This window comes from Rhinoraja longicauda, chromosome 16 (genome assembly GCF_053455715.1).
Source record: "Rhinoraja longicauda isolate Sanriku21f chromosome 16, sRhiLon1.1, whole genome shotgun sequence".
Taxonomy (NCBI): domain Eukaryota; kingdom Metazoa; phylum Chordata; class Chondrichthyes; order Rajiformes; family Arhynchobatidae; genus Rhinoraja; species Rhinoraja longicauda.
The window spans coordinates 32,088,330-32,115,925 of NC_135968.1; the positions used below are offsets into that span (position 1 = coordinate 32,088,330).

General features: G+C 40.5%; 1 protein-coding gene across 3 annotated transcripts; it reads right to left on the bottom strand.

Annotated features, from left to right (window-relative positions):
- Nucleotides 1-26,464, bottom strand: LOC144601440 (zinc finger protein Pegasus-like). Of its 3 annotated transcripts, XM_078413564.1 has the most exons (5): nucleotides 26,156-26,464; nucleotides 12,559-12,722; nucleotides 8,193-8,375; nucleotides 6,359-6,442; nucleotides 1-5,995 (listed from the first exon to the last, which is right to left on the bottom strand). In XM_078413564.1, exons 2-5 carry the CDS (start codon nucleotides 12,689-12,691, stop codon nucleotides 5,514-5,516), a joined length of 882 nt encoding a protein of 293 aa, XP_078269690.1. In that variant the 5' UTR covers nucleotides 12,692-12,722; nucleotides 26,156-26,464; the 3' UTR covers nucleotides 1-5,513. The 3 variants fall into 3 exon arrangements, with proteins under 3 accessions (XP_078269690.1, XP_078269688.1, XP_078269689.1); XM_078413562.1 differs by having other exon boundaries at nucleotides 1-6,442; XM_078413563.1 differs by lacking the exon at nucleotides 26,156-26,464 and adding an exon at nucleotides 25,771-26,057 and having other exon boundaries at nucleotides 1-6,442.
- Nucleotides 26,465-27,596: the final 1,132 nt, after the last annotated feature.

The window sequence follows — 27,596 nt, forward strand, 5'->3', positions numbered from 1 at the left end:
ATAGAACATGACCTCAAATTACACTTAATACTAACTGAAGCAACAAAATGTCTTATACAAAACGAAACTCAAAGACAACTGAATTTGGTTAGGTTTTTATTTTACACGATTCATTTCAAAAACAGGAATAATATTTGAACTGCTGATGCCACTGAACAGTGTATTCTGTTGCAACAACGTGTATGGTCACATGAAATGATAAAAAGGAATGACTTCTGTCAGATACATTTTTATTAAAATATAAACCTTTAAGCTAGTTTAAACACTTACCAGTTTTTCAATCAAGCACATGTACCAATGTTAGCAGTTTCTTAAATACCAATTTAATCACGTTTATTCACATTTTTACAGCACTTAAATTGTAAATTAAATTTATATGCACTTGTTAATGAGTGTATGAATATATAAACAGCAATGCTGAAAGACAACACAATTCAAACAAACGACACTCACATTTTACATTAATTATCAAATGTAACAAAACCTCCATTATATGGTATATAAATGAAACAAATAAAATCTGAAATATAAAACAATGTGACAAAGCATCATCATTCAAAACGACTTGGAATAATCAAGCCAAAATTATAACCACTCTTTATTCAAAGTCCTCAAGTTCTATTTAAAGTGCTCAGTGGTGTCTACCAGCACATTAATAGACATTTATATAATTACAAATAATAAATTCATGATGGAATACTGGACTTGACGAGAAAGCCAAGAGAATGATGATGAAGAATCTGGCAATGATCACTAATGTGATTCTGCATCTAATTGAACTCGTGACCATTTTTCTCCTAATTGAGGACTAAAATCCAGTTATTATACCAAATGTAACAATGCAGTCCACTGTACCATGTTAGATTGGAGGGTTCTTACTGATCTACCATTTTCTCATCAAATTCCATTCGATAAGTAAAATGCACTTCACTGCATGAGATACCAGAAAGTTTGCTGACATTTTGTATTGCATTATGCAATTGTAATATGTAACATATAATTTAGTCTCATTTTCATTAATGTGATTGAATAACTCAAATTTCACTTTGAAGAGAATTAGATTTGTTAATGCATCTTCCTTGTTTTTCCAAAGACTGAAAATTAGTAGCCTTAATTATAATGTAGCTAGCTGCTTCATTTTGCTAATCTAATCAGTTAATTGTGGCAGAAAATCTAGGTTTTTGTTTTGATCCCTGGGCCTTTGTTTATTTATGCCTTCAATAAAATTCCATTCAGCTGATCCAAATGATCCGATCCCCATATCCTGACTTGCACAAAATCCTGTTCATGCAGCATCCCTCTGCTCACTAATCTGTTTGGAATCTTAAAAGTGGGAAGGCATGAAGTAAAAATTTGTATCCATTTTGTTTTTCTTAATCTTTATAAACTCCCATTGTCCCCCAAAGCACTTAAGGAATTATGTTTCTCCACTTCAAACCTTATGTGCATCCTAAATGTTCTTCAAAGCTTCATTGGTGGCCATGCCTTCAACTATCTAACTACCTATTAAACTTCTTAGCTTCACTATCTCCCCTGTCAAACAGTTTTTATAACCCATTTCTTTCATAAATCCTATTCTTTGACTCTTGAATGATATCTTACAATGTTTTTATGAAATTCCACAGAACATTTTGCTTCATTTAAAAGTGTTTTAGAACGCAATCTGTTGTTTAGGTGATTTCAGCCAGCATGGTTTAGTGGCATTAAAATTGGTCTAACTACTCTCAAGCTTTGGGGAGAAAATAGTCAAGTCACTATAACTGTCAAGCTATCATTGTGGAACAAATTTACGCATTGAATCTATTTGGCCACTTAAAATCAGCCCACTTCTATTCAGGAATGATGCACCGAATCCCACTCCTTTGCCCTCTCCCCAAAATCCTGCAATTTATATTTATTTTATGTATTTATTTAGTCCCCTTTTCAATGCCATAATTTTATCTGCATCTGCTATTACTACCAGTGCATCACAGATTCTAACCACACACTAAAAATCAACTTTTTTTCATGTCAGTTTTGATTTTTCTTTTGTCAATTTCATTCTTAATGCTCTGATTTTTGAACCTACCAACAATAGGAACACTATGTACTCAGCCCAATATTAGACTTAGCAGCAAACACAATTAACTATTGGAACACAGTTCAAGGATTAGTATTAAGACAGTAGATTTAATGTCTGCTTTTTAAACTGTCCTCATGCAATCCAGTAACATTACATGGCAGCAAGATATATTCCACATGAGAAATGTCTCAGAAAGAGCAATGAAAGACCAGTTATAATTACTTTTCCATGTCATTGGTATTACAGTTAGCACTACTAGAGAACTTCCTTTTGTTCTTCAATAGTATTATTGAATTTATTTCCTACAGGACATATATCATGTCCACGAGAATCCAGCTCCAACACGAAAACACACTTAGAACACAAATACTAAGACTAGATTTGCTCTAAACATCATGCGTGATTTAGTTCTCTGTATTGTGATGCAGGTGAATGATTGTAAATGGGTCTAAGATGTGATATTTTAAATTGCCCTCTGATGCCAATGACACCGTTTTAATAAATCCAATATTCCATCAAAATCACAAATGTTAAACAAGCTCAGCAATTGTGTATTGATATTTAAAGCAATTGTGTATATTACAGTAAAATATATATTTTTTAAACACGTTAAAAAATGGAGATTATCTGATTAACAGTGTGTATTTTGGAAGCCAGAAAACAACTATAACATTCTTTTATTTACAATGTATTCAATAGGCACCTCTGGTTCTCAATTCTTTAAAACATGACTAAAGTTAATGCTTGTTAAAATTTCATACTAATAACCAATATACACATCAGAAATAATGAATTTGATGACGGTGAAGCCCATTATTTACCAATGACCATTATTACCAATCATTCATTTGTCAATAACAATGTGGAACAAATACAAAAAGACAACAGGCAAATAGACATACCAATATCAAGTTTATACATGGTTTATACATTGCAAAGGTGGAAGAAAACACTAATGTTTTATGGCGGTTACCATTTTGTGCTAAATACTAACCAAATGTATTTAGTCATGCTATTTTAAAATAAGAAACTTATTATGCGAGATCACTTTCAGCCTGAAGGCACAAAAGGTGTGTAACTATTAAGATTGCTTTGGTAGCATGTCTCCTCGATGGAGAAAGTTAAAAGGGCAGCCTCTAACTTAATATTAACAGTACACAGTTACCATATAAATAATGTGTGGCTTGCAAAGATCATTTTCCTTTTTAAGTGATGTTCACTAGTTGAATTATGATAAAACACAGTTCCCAGGGTGTTACAATTGAGACACTAGTGCTTTTAAACAAATTGTTTTTTGTAGAAGTTGCTAATTAAATGCAGAAGCATTTCTGCTAGATGTGAAAATAGATACCCAGTACAACCAGAACACAAGCAGCCACAGACCTCAGAAATGCAGATAGGAAGGACAAAGTTCTATGTTTATTTTGCTTCAGGAGCTGACCTTACCCAGCTGTTGATTAGCAGAGTTTCATTTTTGTGGATTTACAATGTTCTCAGTTACTAGAACGAGAACCAACCAACAGTAAGTGACCTATGCATCTACTGTCAGCTGTGGTCAAATATAAAAAAGTGCTTTGAATGTTCCAAATAACAATTCATAGTACTATAAATCTAATGTGAAAGAATACTGTGTTATATTTTCTATCATATTGATTTGAAAAAGCTATTATCCTTGAAATAGAGTAACCAGCAATCTAATTGCTTCTTTAAATTGGATATTTTAAACCATGTTTATGTAATAGAGTTCACTAACCAATCTAATGACCAAATTGTGCAATGGAGAGAGAAATTATTTAAGTGCATTCCAGAGGAAAAAGTCTACTCAAACCTAAAAGAAATCAAAATTCAGTACAACTTAGTGATATGGTTCTCCCTCATCCATCCTAATTTTGGTACAAGGGCTGTAAAGTTGTGCAAGAACAAATTATGCTGTTTTCTCGGTGTATCTGCAACTTTCTGTTGCAGTAATGAGAGATGTCGTGGAAGAACAGATAGGAAATTGCTGTTCTCAAAGTTGTAACGGATAGATGGAAGGCATGGAAAAATAGCAATAGTTAATAATAGGATGTTCAGTATGGCGAGTTAAAAAAATGCATTGAGAATGCTGAGAGAGAGAAATAAATATCAACATGACTGCAAAGGATGCAATGTTTTAGGAAGGAGCCAATGCAGATGTACAAGAAATGCCCCTCCAAAAAACGAAAGTGTTGGATTTAAGTTGCCTAACCATTGTGTGTGGAATGTTTGGAAACTGAACAATGTTGGTCGGGATAGTGAATTTGTCTGTATGACTCACAGCATCATACAGATTTGTTATAAAAATAGAAACAGTGAAAACTATAAAAACGAATTGTAACATTTTACCTCATAAAGCTCCAATTAACTTATTATTTGTAACTATCAACATACCCATTCCATAAGTATTGCATATATTGGGTTTGCATTGATTTAATAATGCTTTTTGATCTACGCATTGCATTGGAACATGTGTCAGCATTAAATGAATATAAAGATAGTCCTAAGACAAGCAACAGCTTGAACGGTTTTGCTGCAAGTTAGTCATCCAGACACTCTACAAAATGCAAACAATTGGGCAAGACTTAATAATGGTAGACATAGCAATTTTGGAATAAAAACATTTAAACTTTTTGTACCTGTGCAGAATTATTAGAAAAATGAAGCTTGATTTTTTAGATTGGTGTAGAAATATACAGACCTCAATTAGCATACACACATGCCAGAATTAAGAAGTACATTTTAGGAATGAGATCCTACAATTATTGAATAATAATATTTCAACACAAGCTAGATTTTTAGGAAGCTATTTTATGGTGTCTTTGAAAGAAATCATTTGTTTCAGCGATGGCTGTTACTATCCACTTCAAAACAAAAACATTAAAAGGCATCTTATTTTAATCTCAGCATTTTTAATGCAAAAAGAAAATTAAGATATGAAAGATCATTAAAACTAATTTACATAGTTAACTCAGTTATTTTAACCTACAGTAGAAATATTGATAAAGAACACACTATGGGACTAAGAAAGTAGAGAGGAATCGGTTACTTGCACACTCAAGTTTTTTTCTCCCCTCTCAGTTGGATGCAACACAAAACCAGTCCTTTGCAAGTACATTATGCACTTGCACAGTATAGGCAACGTATTGTCCACAGTAAGATCACTGTGATAATGTTTAGAGGCAATAATGATTCTATTGCTAAAATTTACAACTTCATAGCACTATGAAGTAATATCAAATGTTGCTATACCAATAGACTTTGAAGTAGCCTGAACTTGTTCATGCCCAATACTAAAGACTCCGAGGAAGATATTTAAAAGGGTAGACAAAGGGAAAAAATGAGACAAATGAATCCCTCTTTATACATTTAATATTTTCAATATGAACCAACATTCGTTAATATGTATTTAAATTGAATACCAGCATTTAAAGTGTTAATTTTGCTTGTGTTGACCCCGAGCAAAATGACAAGCAAAATCATATTTGTTTTTACATTTGCATCCACATATATTACACTGAAATGGATTTTTATAGCCATGGCACCCCATGTGAATAGTATAAAGGATATTGTCTGCAAAATACATGTCACAGTGTTGACAATGATGAAGAAGCTGGGGATCCTGAACTTGAATTGGAGGAGCAGGGGTGCTAGGCTGGCTGTTCGTCATGCTGGGAGTACTTGTGTGAACACTGTGATCACTATTGGGGCCTGCCACAGGGCTGAAGTTCTGCTGATTGTGCGCGGGACATGCATCAGGACTGATAGGGGATGAGCTTTGGACCACACTGGAAGCCACCGTGGAAACAACTTGCGCTGCAGACTGTGAGATCACATATGGTTTTTCATCTCTGCAGGTCACATCCTCAGGAGATGGTGGAGCTCGATTTTCAGGCGGAAGGCTGGATAATTGGCCTGCTAAGGTAGAAAGCTGATTTAATGGATTATCCATCATAATATCTTGAGTGTCCCTCGAGATCCCACCAGAATGTAGTTTTTGAAAACTCTCACAGGAGTTAACTGATATATGAGAAAAGTCACTGAGGTAATCTGGCTTCTGTACCACCATGGAAGGAGGACTTAGATTAATCAGAAACCTTGTCCCATAATTCGGGGAGTTGCCCGTTTTTCTCTGTAAAACTCCCAACATTTCGTTATTGGTCAGACAAGTCCTAGCATTTCTCATGGGAAGAAGTTTGTGCCTACGTCTACGGTGATGGGACAAATTACTTCGATCACTGCAGCAGAAAGAGCATAGGTCGCACTTATATGGTTTTTCACCTGTGTGAGATCGCATGTGTGCTTCGAGGTGACGCTCATACGCTGAAGCAAACGGGCATAGATGACATCTGTGGGGCTTCTCACCTGTATCAGAAAGAACAGATCAGCAACCTTGCCATTTTATCTCTCTTTGCATTTTTTTCCATCCAGAAAGCATCTTGTCCTCCAGCTGGAAGCTTTGAAGGAATCCTGCAACTCTTACAATACTGTCGAAACAGCTATTCGGTTGCCAACTAATAACCAGCATAAGCAGCATAATTTTACATGACAGAATAATTGCACCTTTCTTCCCTCAGTGTGAAACAATTTAGATTTGTAGATTTTTGGTATATAAATGAAATTCATTCCATTTGGCTGATGAATGCATTTCCATTGGGTTTATGTCTCTCAACCCTGACAATTAAGGGTTGGAATTTCAGTTAACTAATAAAACTAATGAAGAATCAACATTATTTCTAGTAATTTCTGAAGATACCTAGCAGGTCAGGAAGCATCTGTAGAAAGAGAAACAGAGTTGAGTACTGATGAAGGAATTTGAACTTGAAACATTAACTCAGTTTCACTTCCACAGATGCTGTCTGATGCACTGAGCATCTCCAGTATTTTCTGCTTTAGTTTCAGATTTCCAGCATCTGCAGTTTTTTGACCTACATCTATTTCAGACAAGAGTTTATGGAACATGAAAGTGTTAAGGAAGAAATGTATGTCAAAAATCAAATGGAAATAGTAATTTTGAAAAGGAGAGACAATTTCTGAGTTGATGTATCACATACAATTTGGTGCTAAGATGCTCATAAAAAACCGTCTTCACATCTAATTACAAATGAGAGCTGTAGCTTTATGTGCTGTTTTTACAGCATCCATTACCCTACACAGAGGAGCAGTACTGTACTGTGCTATAGTTATTTCAATTAGATGATACCAATAATACTTTACACTTCAATCCTTACCTGTTTTTTCGTTACTCCTGGCCCTTTTCACTTTAAACAGGGAGACTCACCATCGGTACCCCTTTTAAAAAAGATCAAACTGTTACAAAATATTGTGATCAGATGTAATATTCTTTTGCTTTTAGTGTGAAAATTTTGATTGGAGGACAATGAACTTACAGTGACATAAGTCACAGCCAACAGTATGAAAGTGAATAAACAAACATCAATACTTAAAATGACAGAAGATCACTCGTTGTTGTAAATAATCTATCTGTTGAAGTCTATCTCCGTTATTTTGCCAATCAACAAGTGATCATAAAATGATTTCTGTAATGAGGTTTGAACAATTTTAACCAAAGAATTCCAATGTCAATATAGAGAATTTAAACAAGTTAGTCGTAGTTCTTTATATTTTGAAGGGGTGGTCAGATGGTGAGACTCCATTTAAAATTATTTATGTTAAATAAATAGTTTAATATGCCACTCTCCAAATAAATACCGCATGCTTCAAGTGAAACTGGGTGGTGAATGAAAATCCAGAGATCTATTTAAATCCCCCATTTTAATCTTATTTAGGATTTAACTATTGGAATAAACTTCTCTTTATGGAAGACTGCAAGACCTACATCAGAACCCGAACTCTCCTTGGATTGTGAAACCAACAATTTGTAACAATCACTCCTTACTAAAAGGTTCACCGTATTATGTTAGATTAATAATCCAGAATTATACAAGGGAGGCACTGAGAATTAAAACTCTGTATTTTAACCTGGAAAGCATGCTATTTGCTAAATTTTCACTTTATTGTACAGTACTGCTCCTTGAGGTAGATCAAATAAAAAGAAATGTAATCCTATCTTCTACTTTAGATCCTTTATATACCAAAGGCATACAGCCATTACCTGTGTGCATTCTGATGTGTTCAGTCAGCCGTGCAGTCCCTTTGCTAGCATAGTTGCAGTAACGGCACTTAAATTTTCCATCATCTGTCCTTTGCAGCCCATCATTGATGAGTCCTGAGCCATCATCCAGTGAAACTTCAACTGAAGCATGACGTATTCCATTCCGATCACTTTCAGACCCCACTGACAATAATACATCCAGAAAAGAGAACGATTTTAAAAAATACAACTTTTTGCAATTTGGCATAAAACAGTTGGTGTTTGACCACAAATATTTATAAACAAATATCACTCAACTTAGACGGTGAATTTCTACAGTGTATTTATCTCTGTACATGAACCAATAAGAACACAAATTGCTGCAAAAAAAGACATTTCTCAAAATACAGTTTTATCTTCTTAATATTAATACTAGTAAATCTCTTATGCATTCTTATTCACGGAGGGACAAGGAATCTGCTATGTTATAAAGATCACATTTGTGGCAAACAAGTGATGACACAGATGATTCAGGCATTGAATAATTAAGATTTTATTATATGGTATTTTAATATTTTTTCCTGTGGTTTGTGGATTATATTTCTTATTCATAATTTATTGATATATTTAGCTATAATTTTTAAGTCTCTGAATACATGCAAGATCATCGGCATGTTTCTATCCCATTCAGGGATGTGCACATCATTGGCAAAGTCAACATGCACTGCCTACCCATAATTGTCTTTTGGAAGGTGTTGGTGAGCTATCTTCATGAAACCATGCTGTTCTTGCCCAGGTACTCGCAGTGTAGGGAATCCCAAAGTTTTGAATGCATGAATATGAAGGAATAGTGATAGTTAAAAATGAAGTGTGATTTAGATTGAAGCTAATAGCTAATAGAGGGTAACGATTGTGGGTTTGAGATGTGTATTTGAAGAAGCCTTGTTGAATTGCTGCAGTACATTATGCTGATGGTCAGCACTGCAGAAGTAACGTATCGATGGCAGAGTATGTTTAAGATGGTGGAGTACCAATCAAGTGAAGATAGACACAAAAAGCTGGAGTAACTCAGCACGTCAGACAACATCACTGGAGAAGATTAATTATTTTGTCTGCAGAAGGGTCTCTACCCGAAACATCACCTATTCCTTTTCTCTAGAGATGCTGCCTGACCCACTGAGTTACTCCAGCTTTTTTGTGTGTCTATCTTCGGTTTAAACCAGCATCTGCAGTTCCTTCCTACACATTGTTAGACAGTTTACGGTCGTGCTGCACGTCTGTCTGGAGGGGCGGAGGCACACCAATCTCTGTAACAAAACCTACCCTGCAAATCTCCTTCAAACTTGCCTCCTCTGACCTTAAAGCTCGATTTAACTTTTCCACCCAGGATAAAGCTTCAGACTGTGTACGCTATGTATGTCTCATAATTTATATACGTCTATCAGATCTGCCATCATCCTCCAACGCCCTAGAAAAAACTATAATCATCAATTTACTGTATATTCATTACCTCAATTTCCTGACTGAATTCCACCTAACCAATGAGTTCTACTGCAGCTTTGTAACTATCTTCCCTCATGCACTATCAGTTGGTCCGTTTCCGTATTATCTGCACACTTTTTAATGATATCCCATACATTTATGTCTATTGCATGATGAATACATTAGCAAAAGGCAAGTAATGACCCTTGCAGAACCCAACTGGAAATAAACTTCCAATCACAGAAGCATTTGTTGTTTATTACCCTCTATTACCTGGCTCTTCAGACAATTTTGAGTCTACCTTCCCTCTTTTATTAGGAACTCACGTGCTTCAACTTTACTCTCCAGTTGTCAATTGAAGATTTTACAAAATCCTTGCTAAAATCCAAATTAAATACAGGTGCTCCCCGACTTACGATGTTTCGACTTGCGATAGTTCGACTGCGATGGTGCAAACGGCAGCGACCCATAGCGAGCCACCGTTCGCTTCTGGCCATGTGATCGCATGTTCAATGGGAACCCCATTGGAAGCTGTGGACCACTTGTGGATTGATCCTTCTCAATTAACGAGAGGGGAAAAAGCTACTCAGTTAACCAAACATAACTTCCTCTTAACAAATCAATGCTGACTGTTCCTGATTAATCCATACCATTCTAAATGAAGATGAATGCTATCCCTCAATATTTTCCCCAAAGATTTTCCATTATTCGCGGTCTAACGTCTTTGGAGATAAATAGGTGGTTTATCTACACTGGAGGAAAAAAATGTTGGGGCAAACTGGTGAACTTTGATATCAATAGCATTGAAAAGTGAGAATGATATTAGGCTGGACTGCATTATGTAGGAGGGGGAAAATTCTCAAGTTTGTCAACACTTTAAGCTTCAAATGATCTTTATAATCATTGAAAGGTCTTGACCCAAAAGATCACCCATTCCTTCTCTCCAGAAGTGCTGCCTGTCCCATTGAGTTACTCCAGCTTTTTGTGTCTAACTTCCTTTTATAATCATTGGATTTAGAACTAATTATCTACCTAATATCTCAGGATCTGCAAAAGCATTTCGCGGCCAATTAAATAGTTTAAGTATAATTATTAAAGTATCTCAGGTTAATTGCATTGGTAATTTGATAGTTTAAATTTAAGTAGTAAAATATATCTGACAATCAAGTATTTCATAATTATAATTTGTGATCAGTTATCATTTATATACACGATAACATCCTCAATGGTAAAATGCAGTTGGATAGTCCAATTTCAAATGTAGTTAACTAGACAATGTGTAATGTTGCTGCATCTATAGTCAAAACACTGACATCTGGATAAGGGAGTGCACAGACACAGATGCTTGGCAAAACAGCTGCCTTGTCAAAGCCAAGCATCTTTGCTTTATCCACCATGATCATCTGGAACTCTCCGTTGCAAGCAATTTTAATTCCTCTTCCCATTCCCACATTGACCCAATTGGCCAAGTCCATTGCCAGACCGAGGCTGAATGCGAACAAGAGGCATAGCATATCATGGGTAGACACAAAATGCTGGAGTAACTCAGCGGGACAAGCAGCATCTCTGGGGAGAAGGAATGGGTGACGTTTCGGATCGAGATCCTTCTCTTCAGTCTGAAACGTCACCCATACAGTCAGTCTGAAGAAGAGTCTCGACCCGAAACATTACCCATTCCTTCTCTCCAGAGATGCTGCTTGTCCCGCTGTTACTCCAGCATTTTGTGTCTACTTTCGATTTAAACCAACATCTGCAGTTCTTTCCTACGCATAGCATCTCATATTCTGCCTGGCTGGTCTATAACCCAACGGTATGAAAACTGAATTTTCAAACTTTAGGCAAACCATTCCTTCCCCATCTCTTTCTCCCTCCTTCTGATCTACCCAGGTCCTTCTTTTTCACTTTCATCGCAGACCCCAATCACGCATTCTTTTCCCCACCCCCACCACTTGATCTGCCCATCATGCACACATTCCTTCCAACATTGTGACCACCTGCCCACCCTACTCCCTTATCTGGTTTCATACTTCACCTTTCTCTCCCATCAGATTCCTTTATATGCAATCTTTTGCTGTCTCCACTTATCACTTCTCAACCGCAGTTGCTATTTCCACCCTTCCCCTCCCCTTTCCCCATCTGATAATTTGCCAATCAACCCATCCTCACTTATCACTGGCCAGCTCTTGCCTCACTCCTTCCCCCCTTTATACCGGCCATCTCCTCTCTACTCTTTGTCCAAATGAAGGGTACGAACCAAAACCATCAACTGTCCATTTCCCTTCACAGACACAGCTCAACCCAATGAGATCCTCCAGTAGATTGTTTGTTCTAGATTCCAGCATCAACACTCTCCTGAAACCAACTACATACAATGGCAACAACTTGATTACCATGTAAATTTTTAGTTATGACATTAGAGGAATAAACTAACTAAACTGGAGAGGATGTTGAGGAGATTTAAGTATGTTGCCAGGACTGGAAAATGTTAGCAATGAAGAAAGATTGGATAAGCTGGGGTTACTTACTTTCAAACAGAAGTGAGAAAGCAGAGATTTAATTGATTAGTGAAGATTGTGAGGGAGCTAGGTAGCATAAATATAAAGGACTTGCTTCGCTTGGCAGAGAGGTCAATAATCAGGGGTCTTTGACTAGTAATTGACAGAAAGACTAGAGGAGTAATGAGGGCATTCTTTCCCTACCCAGAGCGTATCAAGGATCTGGAATGTACTGCCTGAAACAGTTTTAGAGGCTGAAACTTTTGTTGTATTTCCAAAGTACTCTGGTGTGTTCTTGAAGAACATGACAATGGAATTGGACAGCTTTTGACATTGACAAGTAAAATGAGGATGAAAAGCCTTCTGTGGCATTCACACTACAAGTTTCTAAGAATTTCAAAAGCCCCTACCAGTCTGCAAGGAATCTGATGCCTTCTCTGCAGCCACGGAGCCAGATATCATGTTCACATGATGGGTTTGTTGAGTGAGATATTCTTGGAAATCCTTGACGAAGTCCACTGAAACTGCTCTTTTTTCATCCATGTTCTCAGCTTTTCAAGAACTGTCTTATTGCCTGAAAGAAATATGTTAAAAGGAATTGTGCATTTCACAAGTCATGACAATGAGTTAAAGAAAATTTGTGTTTTGCAGCAATAGAGATTCATCAAAATTTTCTTAGTTGATAGCCTCCTGTATCTCATAAGTGATTAAATTAAATCAGGGCAGTTTAACAAGTTTTTATTGTGAATGATGAACTTTTTGAAACGATTTGTAGTAAAACCGCAATGCTGTGTAACATACTTTAGCTAATGCATAATAAATGGGAGTGGGCCACATTCTTATCACTGCTTCACCATTTAACAAGATCAAGGATGACCTTTTGCATTATGTTTACTTCATCACCCATTCTTAATATTCTCGGCTTCCCAGTGTGTTCAAAAACGATAGATTTTAATAAATATATTCCACAGTTAGCCCAGTGGCACATCGGTAGAGTTGTTGCCTTACAGCACCAGACCTCGGTTCGATACTGACTACGGGTGCTGTCTGTACAGAGTTTGTACATTCTCCCTGGGACCTGCGTGGGTTTTCTAGGGGAGCTCCGGTTTCCTCCCACACTCCAAAAACGTACTGGTTTGCAGGCTAATTGGCTTGGTAAAATAGTACATTGGCACTAGTTTGCATAGAATAGTGTTAGTGCGTGGGGATTGCTGCTCTGGACGAACTCGGTGGGCCGATGGGCCCATTTCCACGCTGTATCTCTAACCTGAACTAAATTAATTGAGCATCCATGACCCTCAAGGTACAGAATTCCAAAGACTTAGACAGCCGAGTCCTAACATGGATTATCTCCACTTCCCATTCTTTTACAAACATTCCCAGTGGTTTTGAAGAAAATCATTTTTTATAACATGGTGTAGTGGCAACTTCGGTCCTTCCCACTGAAATCCTCTCCTCTTGCCACCACTTCACAGAGGGTGGAGTGATCGATCTTGATGCAAACCAACAACAGAGAGATCTTAAAGACATTTCAGTTTAATTAGTCGTTTATTGAAGTAGTAATATAAACAGATCTGTATCTCTCCAAGCTTTTCTCTCGTCATAGATCTGATAAGAACTATATCTCGCCAAGCTCCTCCGTGTCTCATGCCTCCCGTCTCTGCATTCCCAGATATACTTCTAATTCTGGCTCCTCCCAGTCCATTATGCCCACATATGTATTCATCTCATGACGACCCCCAAGTGTCCAAAAATAATACAGTAAGATACAAAATATAATATGTTAAAAAGCTAGTACAAACATAAATGGCTCCTACACACCAGCCCCTAATTGTTCTACGTATATAACGAAACAATGACTAATAAACATTAAAAAGGAGCTATAAAAGCTTTACACATGATCAAAATAAACAAGTATGCACTATATGCTGGCATCTAATCTACTTTAGTGATTCTTCAATCTTTAAGGCCACCAATCTTTGCTGTACTCAGGTATCAGCTTCTAGGAGCAGACATATCTTTGTTATCGGTCTTTCCAAGATGTTGCTCTTAGTCTGAAGTCGAACTGTGCGCACAAGACCTTCTGCATCTGGTATGGTTTCCAATATTCTGCCCATTGGCCAAGAGCTTCGTGGGGCAGTGGAATCGGCCACCAGAACAATGTCACGTGTAGCAAAACTTATTTTCACCTTTGACCACTGTTGTCGTTCTTGGATCAGAGGCATATATTCTCGTATCCACCGTTTCCAAAAGAGATCTGCCATATATTGTACCTGTCTCCATCTGCGTCTGATGTATAAATCTTCCTTTACAAAGAGCCTAGGTGGTAGTATTGGCTTGCATTTCAACTGAAGATGGTTTGGTGTGAGTGCACAAAGTTTTCCATGCAATACAAAAGCCACTGATCTCTGAGATCACTCGTGGGTGTCAGTCTCAAATGATGTGGAAAAAACTGCAGAAAGAAAAATATTCTGTTGCATTCCTTGCAATGTCAAGTATCAAAGTGAAGTGGATTTGCAGCACCATCTGAATATTCATAAACCAAATGCTGAGGGGAATTTTTTTTACTGATATTTGTAGTGCCAGGTTTGATAAACAAATTGATTTGCGTGATCATCTAAAAATTCACAAACAAAATATTTGATTGGTCACTGGCAAGTCCTGATTTGCTCCTGCCGCTCACCCCCAAGTTGGATCATCAGAATTCTTGGTAATGGGTCGATCATTTAAAATTGCTTCAACTTCACAAATTAAAGTTTGCAATCCTACATCGTCCACAACTTGGCCAAGAACAGAGCAAAGCACATTTTGAACCATGCGGATCAATCGTTCCCAAACACCGCCGTGATGGGATCCTGCTGGGGGGGTTAAAGTACTACCTTATCCCTTGCTGAAGCATAGCATCCTGGATCTTGTCCTGATTCAAGCTATTGAATGCTTCTCTCCATTCTCTTTCCGCTCCGATAAAATTTGTGCCATTGTCTGATCTTAAAGATGAAATTTGACCATGTCGATCAATGAATCTTCGTAATGCATTGATGCAGGAGTCTGTGTCAAGTGTATACGCAACCTCAAGATGTACTGCCCTGCTTGCCATGCAGGTGAAGATTACACCATACCGTCCTCTTTTGATCTCTATAGGACCGAAGTAGTCTACTCCTACATCTGTAAATGGAGGCTCGTCTGGTCGAATTCTCACCAGAGGCAAATCTGCCATCTTTTGTGCCCCAACTCTTCCCCACTGTCGTTTACACACAACAGAGTCTGTTATGATTTTTCTTGCAGCGGAGTTAGCTTTGATAATCCAGTGTCTTTTACAGAGACGAGACAGCATAAGATTTCTTCCTCCATGACCGAGCTGTTCATGGATATGTCGTAACGGTAGTGTTGATATGTCTTTCGAGAGAATAATAGGATGTTTAGCCTCTTCAGGCATCGCTAGTCTATTCAGGCGACCGCCTACTCTCAGAAGTCCATCATTCAGCACTGGATCCAGTTTGTACAAATGACTGCTTCTTTTGATGGTATTACCACCACCTTCTAGTGCTGATAGTTCTTCTTCGAATCTTCTGTTGTTCCTCCAATTGTTCTTCTTGTGCCTCAACCAATGAGGTTGAGGCACATATAGACAACCTGTTCTTCGAGAACGGCCAGATCTGCCTTAGCTTTTATCCGGGCAGAGAGCATTGAAGATACACATGATGTAGAACGAGATTTGAGGCTCAATTTAGAGTTTGAGACATTTGAAGCACTGTCTTCAGGTCCAATGATATCTAAGTTCACACCACTCTGTCGTGAAGCACTCTCAGCAATGAAGTGTATAGTTTGATGACCAAGCTTGAAAAACAACGCATTAGTATCCCGCTCAACGCCCGATTGCTGCGGGTCACACGTGGGGGGAGCACGGCGCTCCCTGCTCCGATTGGTCACCGGCACGACCTGCTTTACTCCTGCAGCTCACCCCCATGTGGGATCCATTGATTGGCTACATCCTCCCGCTCGACGTCTGATTGACCCAGGTATCCACGTGGAGAGAGCGCGATGCTCCCCGCTGATTGGTCGCCGGCGCATCCTCATTTGTTCCAGCCGCTCACCCCCACGTGGGGTCCATTGATTGGCTCCGATCTCCCGCTCAACGCCTGATTGGTCTGGATCCCACGTGGGGGGAGTGCCGACGCTCCCCGCTCTGATTGGTCACTGGCAAGTCCTGATTTGCTCCTGCCGCTCACCCCCAAGTTGATTGGCTCCGACCTCCCGCTCGATGACCGATTGGTCCGGGTCCCACGTGGTGGGGAGTGCCGGCGCTACCCGCTCTGATTGGTCGCCAGCAAGTCCTAATTTGCTCCTGCTGCTCACCTAACGCGAGGTCCATTGATTGGCTATGGCCTCCCGTTCGACGCCCGATTGGCCCAAGTCCCCTCATCGGGTCGACTGATTGGCTCCGACCTCCCGCTCGACACCCAATTGGTCCGAGTCCCACTTGGGGGGAGCAGTTTCTTCCCGCTCAGTCGAGCTGACGCTGCTGCTAAATGACGGCACAGTCTCGAGAATCCCCAAGAGAGGATTTTAACTGCAGTGACTTTTTAACCATAAAAAGCAAAAACATTCCAGATAAGATTTATTTTATGTTTAAAAAAAAGAAATGCAATTTTCCCATGTCATGGTGGGAACCCAACGATGAATGGTCTAGTATATTACTAAAACTCTGTTTGTTTATGTGTATAAGTTTATGGGTTTATGTGTGTACCGTGCCCTCTACACAGCCAAGGGGTGGGGGTGGGGGGGGGAGAGGGGGAGGGAGGAGGGAGTGCTGCACCAATGCAGGAGAGGTTTGGACCCAACGGGTCCATTTGATCTAGTTACCAACAAAAATACTGATACTGATCAGAGTTTACATTTTTCAAAATTCAAATTATTGTTTCTGTCAGTACCTTTCAGCTTTTCGCAACTTGCAGGATTTTCAGGAGGAAAATAAAATAATAGTTTAATTTAAACATTAGTCTAAGCCTGCACAAATTCACTTCACTGTCAGCATTCAAATTATTTTCTGACAAACAATTTTACTGAAAATATTAAATACATTCAAACAAACTTAAATACATATAATCATTGGTCTATCACATTTGAAATTAATCTGGTTTCCCTCGATATAATACTCATACTGCAGACAAGATACAACTTCCGGAAATATGTTAATTCAGGATTCAGGATATCTTTATTTGTCATCCAAAAAACAAGTTTTTTGGACGAAATTTCGTCACCCACAGTCCAACAATAAGAGCCTTTAAAATAAGCAAATTACACAACCCCAACCAACACAAAACACAAAAAAAAGAAACATCCATCACTGTGAGTCTCCTCCAGTCCCCTCCTCACTGTGATGGAAGGCCAGAATGTCATTTCTCTTCCCCTGCCGTCTTCTCCCGCGGTCAGGCTGTTGAGGTTGCCACGTACCAGGCCGCGCCGGACGGTGAAAGGTCCGCAGCGGGCCGACCCAAGCCCCACGATCCGGGGCGGGCGAACACGCTGCCGCTGCTGCTGCACGTCGGGGCGGTTGTGGCTCCCGACATTGAAGCCCCCGCCGAGCAGAGAAAAATCCCGCGGCCTATTTCAGGCCGCGCCGGACGGTGAAATGTCCGCGGTGGGCCGACCCAAGACCAATGACCAATATTGCTTCAAACTAATATGGTACACTCCTAGGACTATTGGCTTTCCAATATATTTGTTCTAGATAAACACAAAAAATTGCAATTTTTAGTTCCAAACATTCTTTACAGAAGGAATTTTTGCATAATGAATGAAAAAAAGTTGCACTGCAATAGAAACAAATGCTTAGGCAGAAGGTAGGTACAAGAAATTTGAGGCATATGAGCAAACTGGCAGGAGGCAAAACTAGTGATGACAGATGTTTTTCTTACTGGAAGTCTGTAGCTGTTGCGTAGTGCAGAGCTTAGTGCTGGGAACCTTGGATGAGATTGTTGATGGCCCGATTAGCAAAAATTGGTAGAGACATAGATAGCAAAGATTGTCTAAGGATGCAGCAGGACATTGATCAGCGGGAAAATTGGGTGGACTGTGGCCACCCAGACAAGTATTAGGAAATGCACTTTGGAATTATGGGAGGACGTGAAAAGTAAATGGCCGCGATCTTTGGAATATTGATGTAGAGCAACAACTTGAGGTGCAAGTCCAAAGGTTTCTGAATAGAGTGGCACGTTCATAAGTTATAGGAGCAGAATTAGGCCATTTGGCTGATATATCTATCCCTCTAAACCCCATTTTCATGCCTTCTCCCCATAACCCCCAACACCTGTACTAATCAAGAATCTATCAATCTCCTCCTTAAAAATATCCATTGACTTGGCCTCCACAGCATTCTGTACAATGAATTCCACAGATTCACCACCCTCTGACTAAAGAATCCCACCTCATCTCCTTTCTAAAGGTACGTCCTTTTATTCTGAGACCATGACCCTCTGGTCCTAGACTCTTCCACTAGTGGAAACATCCTCTCCACATCCACTCACTCCAGGTGGATAAGAAAGTGATGGCATATGGCATGGTAGACACAAAATGCTAGAGTAACTCAGCACAAAATGTTGGAGTAACTCAGTATCTCTGTAGAGAAGGAATGGTGCTGCCTGTCCCGCTGAGTTACTCCAGCATTTTGCGTCTACCTTCGATTTAAACTGGCATCTGCAATTCTTTCCCAGGCATGCTTGCTTTGGTAGGCCAAGGTAATGAGCACAAGAGTTGATATGTCATGTTGATGTTGTACAAACAAATGGTTCGACGGCACTTAGAGTTCTGTGTACAGTTCAGGTCGCCACACCGCAGGAAGATGTAGCAATAGAGGAAGGTCAAAAGAGATTCACCAGGATTCACCAAGAATAGAATGCTGCAGTTGTGAGAGATGAGACTACTTTATTCTCATTGGAAAGTAGGCTAAAGGGTGGCCTTAGAGAAGTTTATAAAATTATGAGTTGCATAGTTAGGATAAGTAGTTTTCTCCCAGTTCAAGTGGTGTCTCAAACCAGAGGGTATAGGCTTAAGCGAGCGGAGAGAAATTTAAAGGCGATCCGATGTGGGGGGGGGGGGGGTGTTTTTCCACAGAGGATAGTGGTTATCTGGGACATCCTTGATGAGGTGGAAGATGCAGATACAGTAACAGTTAAAAAGCCTTTTGCAGTCCCTTGTTTGAGTTTGCAGATGACACCAAGATTGCTAGGGTCACAGACAGTGAGGAAGCCTACCAAAGTACATAGCGGGATGTAGATCAGTTACAGAAAAGGGCGGAGAAATGGCAGATGGAGTTTAATCTGAGCAAGTGTGCGGTGTTGCACTTTTGGAGGTCAAATGTAAGTGGAAAATACACAATTAATGGCATGACCCTTAACAGCATTGATCTACAGAGGAATCTTGGCGTTCAAGTCCATAACTCCCTGAAAGAAGCAACACGTAGATAGAGTGGTAAAGAAGGCTTATGGTGTGCTTGCTTTCATGGGTCAGGGTATTGAGTACAAGAGTCAGGAAGTCATGATGCAACCCTATACGACTTTGATTAAGCCTTATTTTGAGTATTGTTTGCAGTTCTAGTCACCCCATTACAGGAAGAGTGTGGAGGTTTTGGAAAGAGTGCAGAGGAGGTTTAACAGAATGATGACTGAATTAGGGGATCCCAGCTGCAGGGAAAGATTTGACTGATTTGGATTGTTTTCTCTGCAACGCAGGAGATTGCGGGGAGAATGATTGAAGTATATAAAATTATGGCATGCATAAATAATCAGAGTTTTTTGCCCAGAATGGAAAAATCAAATACTAGAGGGCAGAGCTTTAAGGCTAGAGGAGCAAACTTTAAAGAAGATGTGCGGGGCAAGTTTTTTTTTTGCACAAAGGATGATGAGTGCAAAGGTTGGTGGTTGAAGCAGATACACAGTTGCATTTAAAAGTTTTTTTGAATAGCCATCTGGATATGCAGAGAATGGAGGGATATGGGTTATGTGAAGGTAGATAAGTGATGGTCTTGGCATCATGCTCGACACAGACATTATGGGCTGAAAAGCCTGTTCTTGTGCTGTACTGTTCTATGTTCTGTATTGAAACGTTAAATGAAAAACAAACGGCTGGTGGAACTCAGTAGGTCAGGCAGCATCTGTGCAGGGAAATGGACAGACAATGTTTCAGGTTGGAAGGTAGACAGAAAATGCTGGAGTAACTCAGCAGGCCAGGCAGCATCTCTGGAGAGAAGGAATGGGTGACGTTTCGGGTCGAGATCCTTCTTCAGACTGACCTACGCATCAGACTGACCCACACATTCTGACATCCTATAAATGTTTCAGGTTGGGAGCCTTCTTCAAGACTTAAATAGAGGGGAGATAATTCCAAAAGAAACTAAAATCTTTCTTTTGTTATTACTGAATTATACACAATAGCAGCATTGTCACTTCAAGTACAGAATTCTAAGATTTGCAATGCCTTGAGTAAATCCCCCTCTGGAGATTTGTCCTACTTCTTACTCTCTACTATGTCAATCTCTTTTAGAATCTCCATTAGTTCACCCCATTTTTATATTCTAAAGAGAAAATGGTTTAATTTTCCTCAAATTCTCATCAACAGGTCAACTCGGTCATCCAAGATATATAAATTGTGAAGAAACAATACAGTATTTCCAAAATAAACCTTATCAATCCTGGGTGCAGAGATCAAAACTGCTTAGAGGTTTCAGATATGCTCTCACCAAAAGTCCTACCCAAATGCAGCAACAGTTTTTTACTCTTATGCTCCCATCATAAAGGCTAACATGCCATCACCTTCAAGAGTACCAATGAACAGATTGTTAAAGTTATGTTTCATAGAACATCGAACAGTGCAGCACAGGAATGTGCCATTCGGCCCACCATGTTTGTACTGAACACGATGCCTAACTAAACTGATCTCATCTGTCAAAACATGATCCATATCCATGATCCATTAACTTCCACGTGCCTAAATAAAAGCCTCCTGAACAGAGGCTTTAACAAACAATTATTGTATCTGCCACCACCATCATCCTGGCAATGTGTTCCAGGCCTCCACCATTCTCTATGTAAAATAACTTCCCCTGCACATCGCCATTAAACTTCCCCCATCTCATCTTATAGCAATGCCCTTTAGTGTTGGACATTTCCACCCTGTCTACCGTGACTGTTCCAGAGATCACACAACAAATGTACCCATCATGTCTTCAGCCACCTCATTTGAGAACCTGATGCAGACTGTCACTTATAACCTTCAGGAGTTAAATATGCCATCCATTCAGTTTGACCCAACTTATGTGTGAATGACTTTTAAAATGGTACCCAGAAAGTATGTAATAAGCCACTCAGTTCTCATTGACCTTGCCAATGATCCCAAATGAAAATAAGCATTCTCAGTTCACTTCCTTCGACAAAATCATCTTTTAAAAAAATACCCCCTTAGTCACATATTCTACCTTTTCCCACCTCAACGGCGGACCAGGCGGACAAAGTTATCTTGAACTCAACGGCTGTGAAGGCGGATGAAGGCTGCAACAGATCTATCAGCTTCAATTGTCTTGGTTCCCTTGCTATTGGAATTAGTTGATTGATTTGTGAAGGACCATGTGCTTCTTGGAGTGCAACATCAAGACTCATTAAACAAACACACGCACAGCCGACTTTGTTCTTCGGAACGTAGACCATCATCCTCGACCTCGAGGGATAGCTTTCCTAACTTTCCCCATCCTTATACTTGCTATTTCTCTCTTGGTCTAATACCATCCTATACTTAGTGTATCTAATCAATTTGAAGTGTATAATCTTTTTCCAATAACCTGCTGGCAACAAAATGGCACATTACAGTCATATGCACATGATTAAGCTAAATGCTGATCACTATTTATATTTGTATATTGACATGTTTTCAGCAAAATCTCAGTCATATTAATGGACAAATTAAATGAGTCAAGTGTTAGTAATTCCTTCTCAAGTTTCAAAAGTGCTAGACATCAGTATTTCTATAGGAGAATTTTACAGAATGCAAGATTCCTCAGCCATGAATAATCCTAACAGTGCAAGTGGAATAGAAAATGGACTTCAGGTGAAACTGCATTTAAAGGAAACTGAAGCAGGAGTATAATATGAAGGGAGAGTAGAGGGGCTGTGGTTGTTAGGGATAGGTGAAGAATGACAATAATGAATGTGCATACAGTGCATTCAGAAAGTATTCAGACCCTTTCACTTTTTCCACATTTTGCTACATTACAGCCTTATTTTAAAATGGATCAAATTCTTTTTTTTTATCATCTACACACAATACCCCATAATAAAAACACAAAAACAGGTGTTTAGAAATTTTTCCAAAGTAATTAAAAGAAATAACTGAAATATCACATTTACATAAGTATTCAGACCCTTTTCTCAGTACTTTGTTGAGGCATCTTTGGCAGCGATTACAGGCTCTTCTTCTTGGGTATGACGCTACAAGCTTGGCACACCTGTATTTGGGTAATTTCTCCCATTCTTCTCTGTAGATCATCTCAAACTCTGTCAGGTTGGATGGGGAGCGTCGATGCACAGCTATTTTCAGGTCCCTCAGAGATGTTCGATCGGGTTCAAGTCCGAGCTCTGGCTGGGCCACTCAAGGACATTCACAGACTTGTCACAAAGCCATTCCTGTGTTATCTTGGCTGTGTGCTTAGGGTCGTTGTCCTGTTGGAAGGTGAACCTCCACCCCAGTGTCTGAGGTCCAGAACGCTCTGGAGCACGTTTTCATCAAGGATCTCTCTGTACTTTGCTCCGTTCATCTTTCCCTCAATCCTGACTAGTCTCCCAGTTCCTGCTGCTGAAAAACATCCCCACAGCATGATGCTGCCATCACCATGCTTCACCGTAGGTATGGTATTGGCCAGGTGATGAGCGGTACCACTAGGCATACAGGTCAAATAGTTAAATCTTGGTTTCATCAGACCAGAAAATCATGTTTCTCATGGTCTGAGAGTCCTTTAGGTGCCTTTTGGCAAACTCCAAATGGGCTGTCATGTGCCTTTTACTGAGAAGAGTGGCTTCCTTCTGGCCACTCTACCAAAAAGGCCTGATTGGTGGGGTGCTGCAGATATAGTTGGCCTTCTGGAAGGTTCTGCCATCTTCACAGAGAAGCTCTTGAGTTCTGTCAGAGTGACCATCGGGTTCTTGGTCATCTCCCTGACCAAGGCCCTTCTCCCCCGATTGCTCAGTTTGGCCGGGCAGCTCTATGAAGATTCCTGGTGGTTCCAAAGTTCTTCCATTTAAGAATGGAGGCCAGTGTGCTCTTCGGGACCTGCAATGCTGCAGAAATTGTTTTATACCCTTCCCCAGATCTGTGTGTCGACACAATCCTGTCTCGGAGGTCCACGGACAATTCCTTCGTCTTCACGGCTTGGTTTTTGCTCTGACATGCACTGTCAATTGTGGGACCTTATGTAGACAGGTGCATACCTTTCCAAATCATGTCAAATCAATTTAATTTACCACTGGTGGACTTCAATCAAGTTGTAGAAACATCTCAAGGATAATCAATGGAAACAGGATAAACATAAGCTCAATTGTGAGTGTCATAGCAAAGGGTCTGAATATTTATGTAAATGTGATATTTCAGTTATTTATTTTTAATTACTTTGCAACATTTTCTAAACACCTGTTTTCGCTTTTTTATTATGGGGTATTGTGTGTAGATTGATGAATTTAAAAAATGAATTTAATCCATTTTAAAATAAGGTTGTAACGTAGCAAAATGTGGAAAAAGTGAAGGGGTCCGAATACTTTCTGAAGCACTGTATACTATTCTCTAACTTGAGTATTTCTAGACTATGTTTGATGACAAATAACAGTATTGCATACACAATAGGTGCAGGAGTAGGCCATTCGGCCCCTTGAGCCAGCACCGCCTTTCAATGTGATCAGGGCTGATCATCCACAATCAGTACCCCGTCCCTGCCTTCTCCCCATACCCCTTGATTCCGCTAGCCCTAAGAGCTCTATCTAACTCTCTTTTGAATGCATCCAGTCAATCGGCCTCCACTGCCTTCTGAGGCAGAGAATTCCACAAATTCACAACTCTCTGTGTGAAAACGTTTTTCCTCATCTCAGTTCTAAATGGCCAACCGCTTACTCTTAAACTGTGGCCCCTGGTTCTGGACTCCCCCAGCATCAGGAACATGTTTCCTGCATCTAGCGTGTCCAATCCCTTAATAATGTTATATGTTTCTATAAGATCCCCTCTCCTTCTAAATTACAGTGACTACAAGCCCAATTGCTCCATTCTTTCATCATATGACAGTTCCGCCATCCCGGGAATTAAACTTATGAACCTACGCTGACTCCCTCAACAGCAAGAAAGTATTATTTCTCCTTATATTGTTTTGAAGCATTAAAAGATGGTAAACTGATTCAAAGGTTGCACCTTTGAACTATCATTGACCTGAAATGTTAACTCTATCTTCCTTCCACAGATTTTGTATGACAAGCTGAACATTTCCAATATTTAGCATTTTTATTTCAATTTTACAACATCAGAAGTTTTATGTTTGCTTTTCATTTGCTTGAAGGTTGCTTTTGCACTCACTTAAGTGCTTAAAATTACTTTCAGCATCACTGAAGACAAACTCTAAATAACTGGTAGTTATTTTTAGAAACAGAAATGTCCATGAAAAGTATCAAATTCCACAAAATAAAAATGGATTATTTCAACAGGATGCAAATGCATGACAAATGCTTTTAGCGACATCGAAGTCTTAAATACATATGGGTAGAAATTATCAGTGTCATCAACCTTGGACCTGTTTGTGTTCCTCACAACTGGCATTCTGTCTCTTTTGTACTCTGGGAGGTTATGCACTAAACGTAGGAAAAACTGTGGCAATTTATGATGAAAGCTCGAGGTCAGGATTCCTTGCTATTAAGAGACACCACGTTTCCAAGGCCACTACAAATTTAAACTATTCAGTGGAGCAGGCCGTAAAAGTTTCCTACGTGATTCTGCAGTTAAAAATGCAAGAAATTGAAATTTAGGACATATTGATGAATGTTTTTTTACTTTTCTCTCGCCAGACGTTTCTCCTGACAGCCTCCAGCATTTTTTTGTTACTTCACACTTCCAGCATCTGCAGTTTTTTTTTAAATTCTCTTCTCACTTGTTTAGCCTTCTGTGGATGACTTAGGTTTACAAGATATCAACCCCAATGTATCTTAGAGGGCTTTTGTGTAACAGTATACAACACTAATATAATATAATATAATAGTTTACTATTGAGATTCCAACTTATACATTTCGTTCATTTCGGAAAAGAAAACCACTTTCGTGATGTGTAGGATGGAACTGCAATGGCTGGTTTTATACCGAAGGTAGACACAAAAATGCTGGAGTAACTCAGCTGGACGGGCAGTATCTCTGGAGAGAATGAATTGGTTTTGTTTCCGATTCCTACTGGGAGGCCTTTGCTTGGATCATAGCTCCCAAGATGATGAACTTCACGCCAACAGGACGGTGAAAGGGTCCCGAGGCTGCCTCAGGTCTACCAAACTCAGAGAGAAGCAGCAGACACCGCCCCCCGACCCGAACGTGACCTTCTCTTGCAAGAAACCTACTGTCTAGCTGGGGGCCCACGGGTGGAGCGCCACCACGTCCCATTGACCCAGCCGCGCGTCCATCACGGCTGTCCACCCGGTCAGGCTTCGCTCGGGCGTATTTTTAAGGAATTAAAAAAGTGTAAATCAAAACATCCCACCGTCGGGCCAAACTGGGGACCTACTGCTGCTTCGAAATAAGCCTCTACCGCAATGTTGTTGAGGAAGGGACTGTCCTGGGCGGCGGCGTCGACACCGGCAACCGACGGGGAGTTTAAAGAACTGGAGCAAACTGTTCAACCGCCGCCGCGATATCCACACAGGCAGCAGCCCGTCCACTCGGGAAACTCCTTGGCTGAAAGGCCGCGCACTTCGCAGCGTTTTACATCTCAGCTAGTTTGCCTACCTTCCGATTTAACGCCTTACTCGGGACACAGCGGCCGGCGTAATGTGCTGCCTGTGGCGGCCGAAGAGGCCCGCGGCGCTGTTTGTGCGATGGGCCGCATCGTCGGTGCGGTGTGGAGCGGGCCGGGGGGGGGGGGGGGGGTGGGGTGGGAGATGGGAATGGATGGGATGGTAACGACGCTTCTAGAATTTGAACGTCCCCTTTGCGCCGAACGTTCGGCCCGGGCTCCAACGAGCGGCGGAACAAAAGCTGCGGTCACAGGTCGCCCGCGGAAGGAATCAGTGCGTCGGCTTAACGGGTCCCCACGGAAACCGTCGCCCTGGAAACGGCCGGCCCCACGGACTGACGCACTGGCGTCGGAACAATCAGTGGCGGTTTGGGGGGCGACCGGGGAAAGGCTTGGCCGAAATGCGAAAGAAACTTGCACAGACAGATACATGGAGGCACGAAGGGATCTCCTTCGTGAGATGCTGGAATCCTGAGGCAAAAACAAAACTCAGCCGGTTTGGCTGAACACCTCCGCTCAGACCGCCTAAACCTACCTGATCTCCCGGTTGCTCAACAGTTTAACTCCTCCTCCCATATTGACCTTTCTGTCCTGGGCCTCCTCCATTGTCGGAGTGAGGCCCAGCGCAAATTGGAGGAACAGCACCTCATATCCTTGTGCAGTTTACGCCCCATCGGTATGAACATAACTAACTTCAAGTAACTAACTTCTAACTTCATTCTCTAACTTCAAGTAACCTTTTGCTTTCCCCTCTCTCTCCACACCCCCCCCCCCATCAGATTTCTCCAACCAGTCTGATTTATCCGTGTTTGCTTTGTTGTTACCTTCTCCCAACTAACAATGATCTATTCCACATTTCCCTTGGCCTCTATTATCTTTGCCTTGTTTCCACACCTTCACACTTCCTTATAATGTACCCCGCCCCCGCCGTCAGTCTGAAGAAGGGTCTCGACCCAATCCGTCACCCATTCTCTCCAAAGATGCTGCCTGTCCCGCTGAGTTACTCCAGTATTTTGTGTCTATACTCAACCGGTCAGGCAGCTTCTGTGGAGATAAATAAACAGACATCGTTTCAGAAGATGGACACAAAAGTCTGGAGTAACTCAGCGGGTCACGTCGCATCTCTGGTGAGAAGGAACTGGCGACGTTTCAGGTTGGGACCTTGTGAGCAGAAGAGAGAAAGTTGAAAAAGAGGATTGGGGTGGAGCAAAACCTGCAAGTGATAAGTGGATACAGGTAGTGGTGAGGGGGGAGGGTGGTGTGAATGCAAATGGGTGGAGATAGTGACAAGAGTGTCAGATAAGTTGGGAAGGAAGAAGAGGAATGATATGGTTGGAAAGGGATAGGGAATGGAAGAGGGAAGGGACGGGAAGGAAGGAGGGAATGAAAGGGTAATGTGGACGGGGCGGGAAGAAGGGGAGACGGAAAGAGGGA

Coding starts and splice junctions, on each gene's coding strand:
- LOC144601440 (XM_078413562.1), bottom strand. CDS start 12,691: ATGGATGAAAAAAGAGCAGTTTCAGTGGACTTCGTCAAGGATTTCCAA. Junction 8,376..12,558: donor ATCAGATTCCTTGCAGACTG/GTAGGGGCTTTT, acceptor TATTATTGTCAG/TGGGGTCTGAAAGTGATCGG. Junction 6,443..8,192: donor ACACATCAGAATGCACACAG/GTAATGGCTGTA, acceptor TTTCTGATACAG/GTGAGAAGCCCCACAGATGT.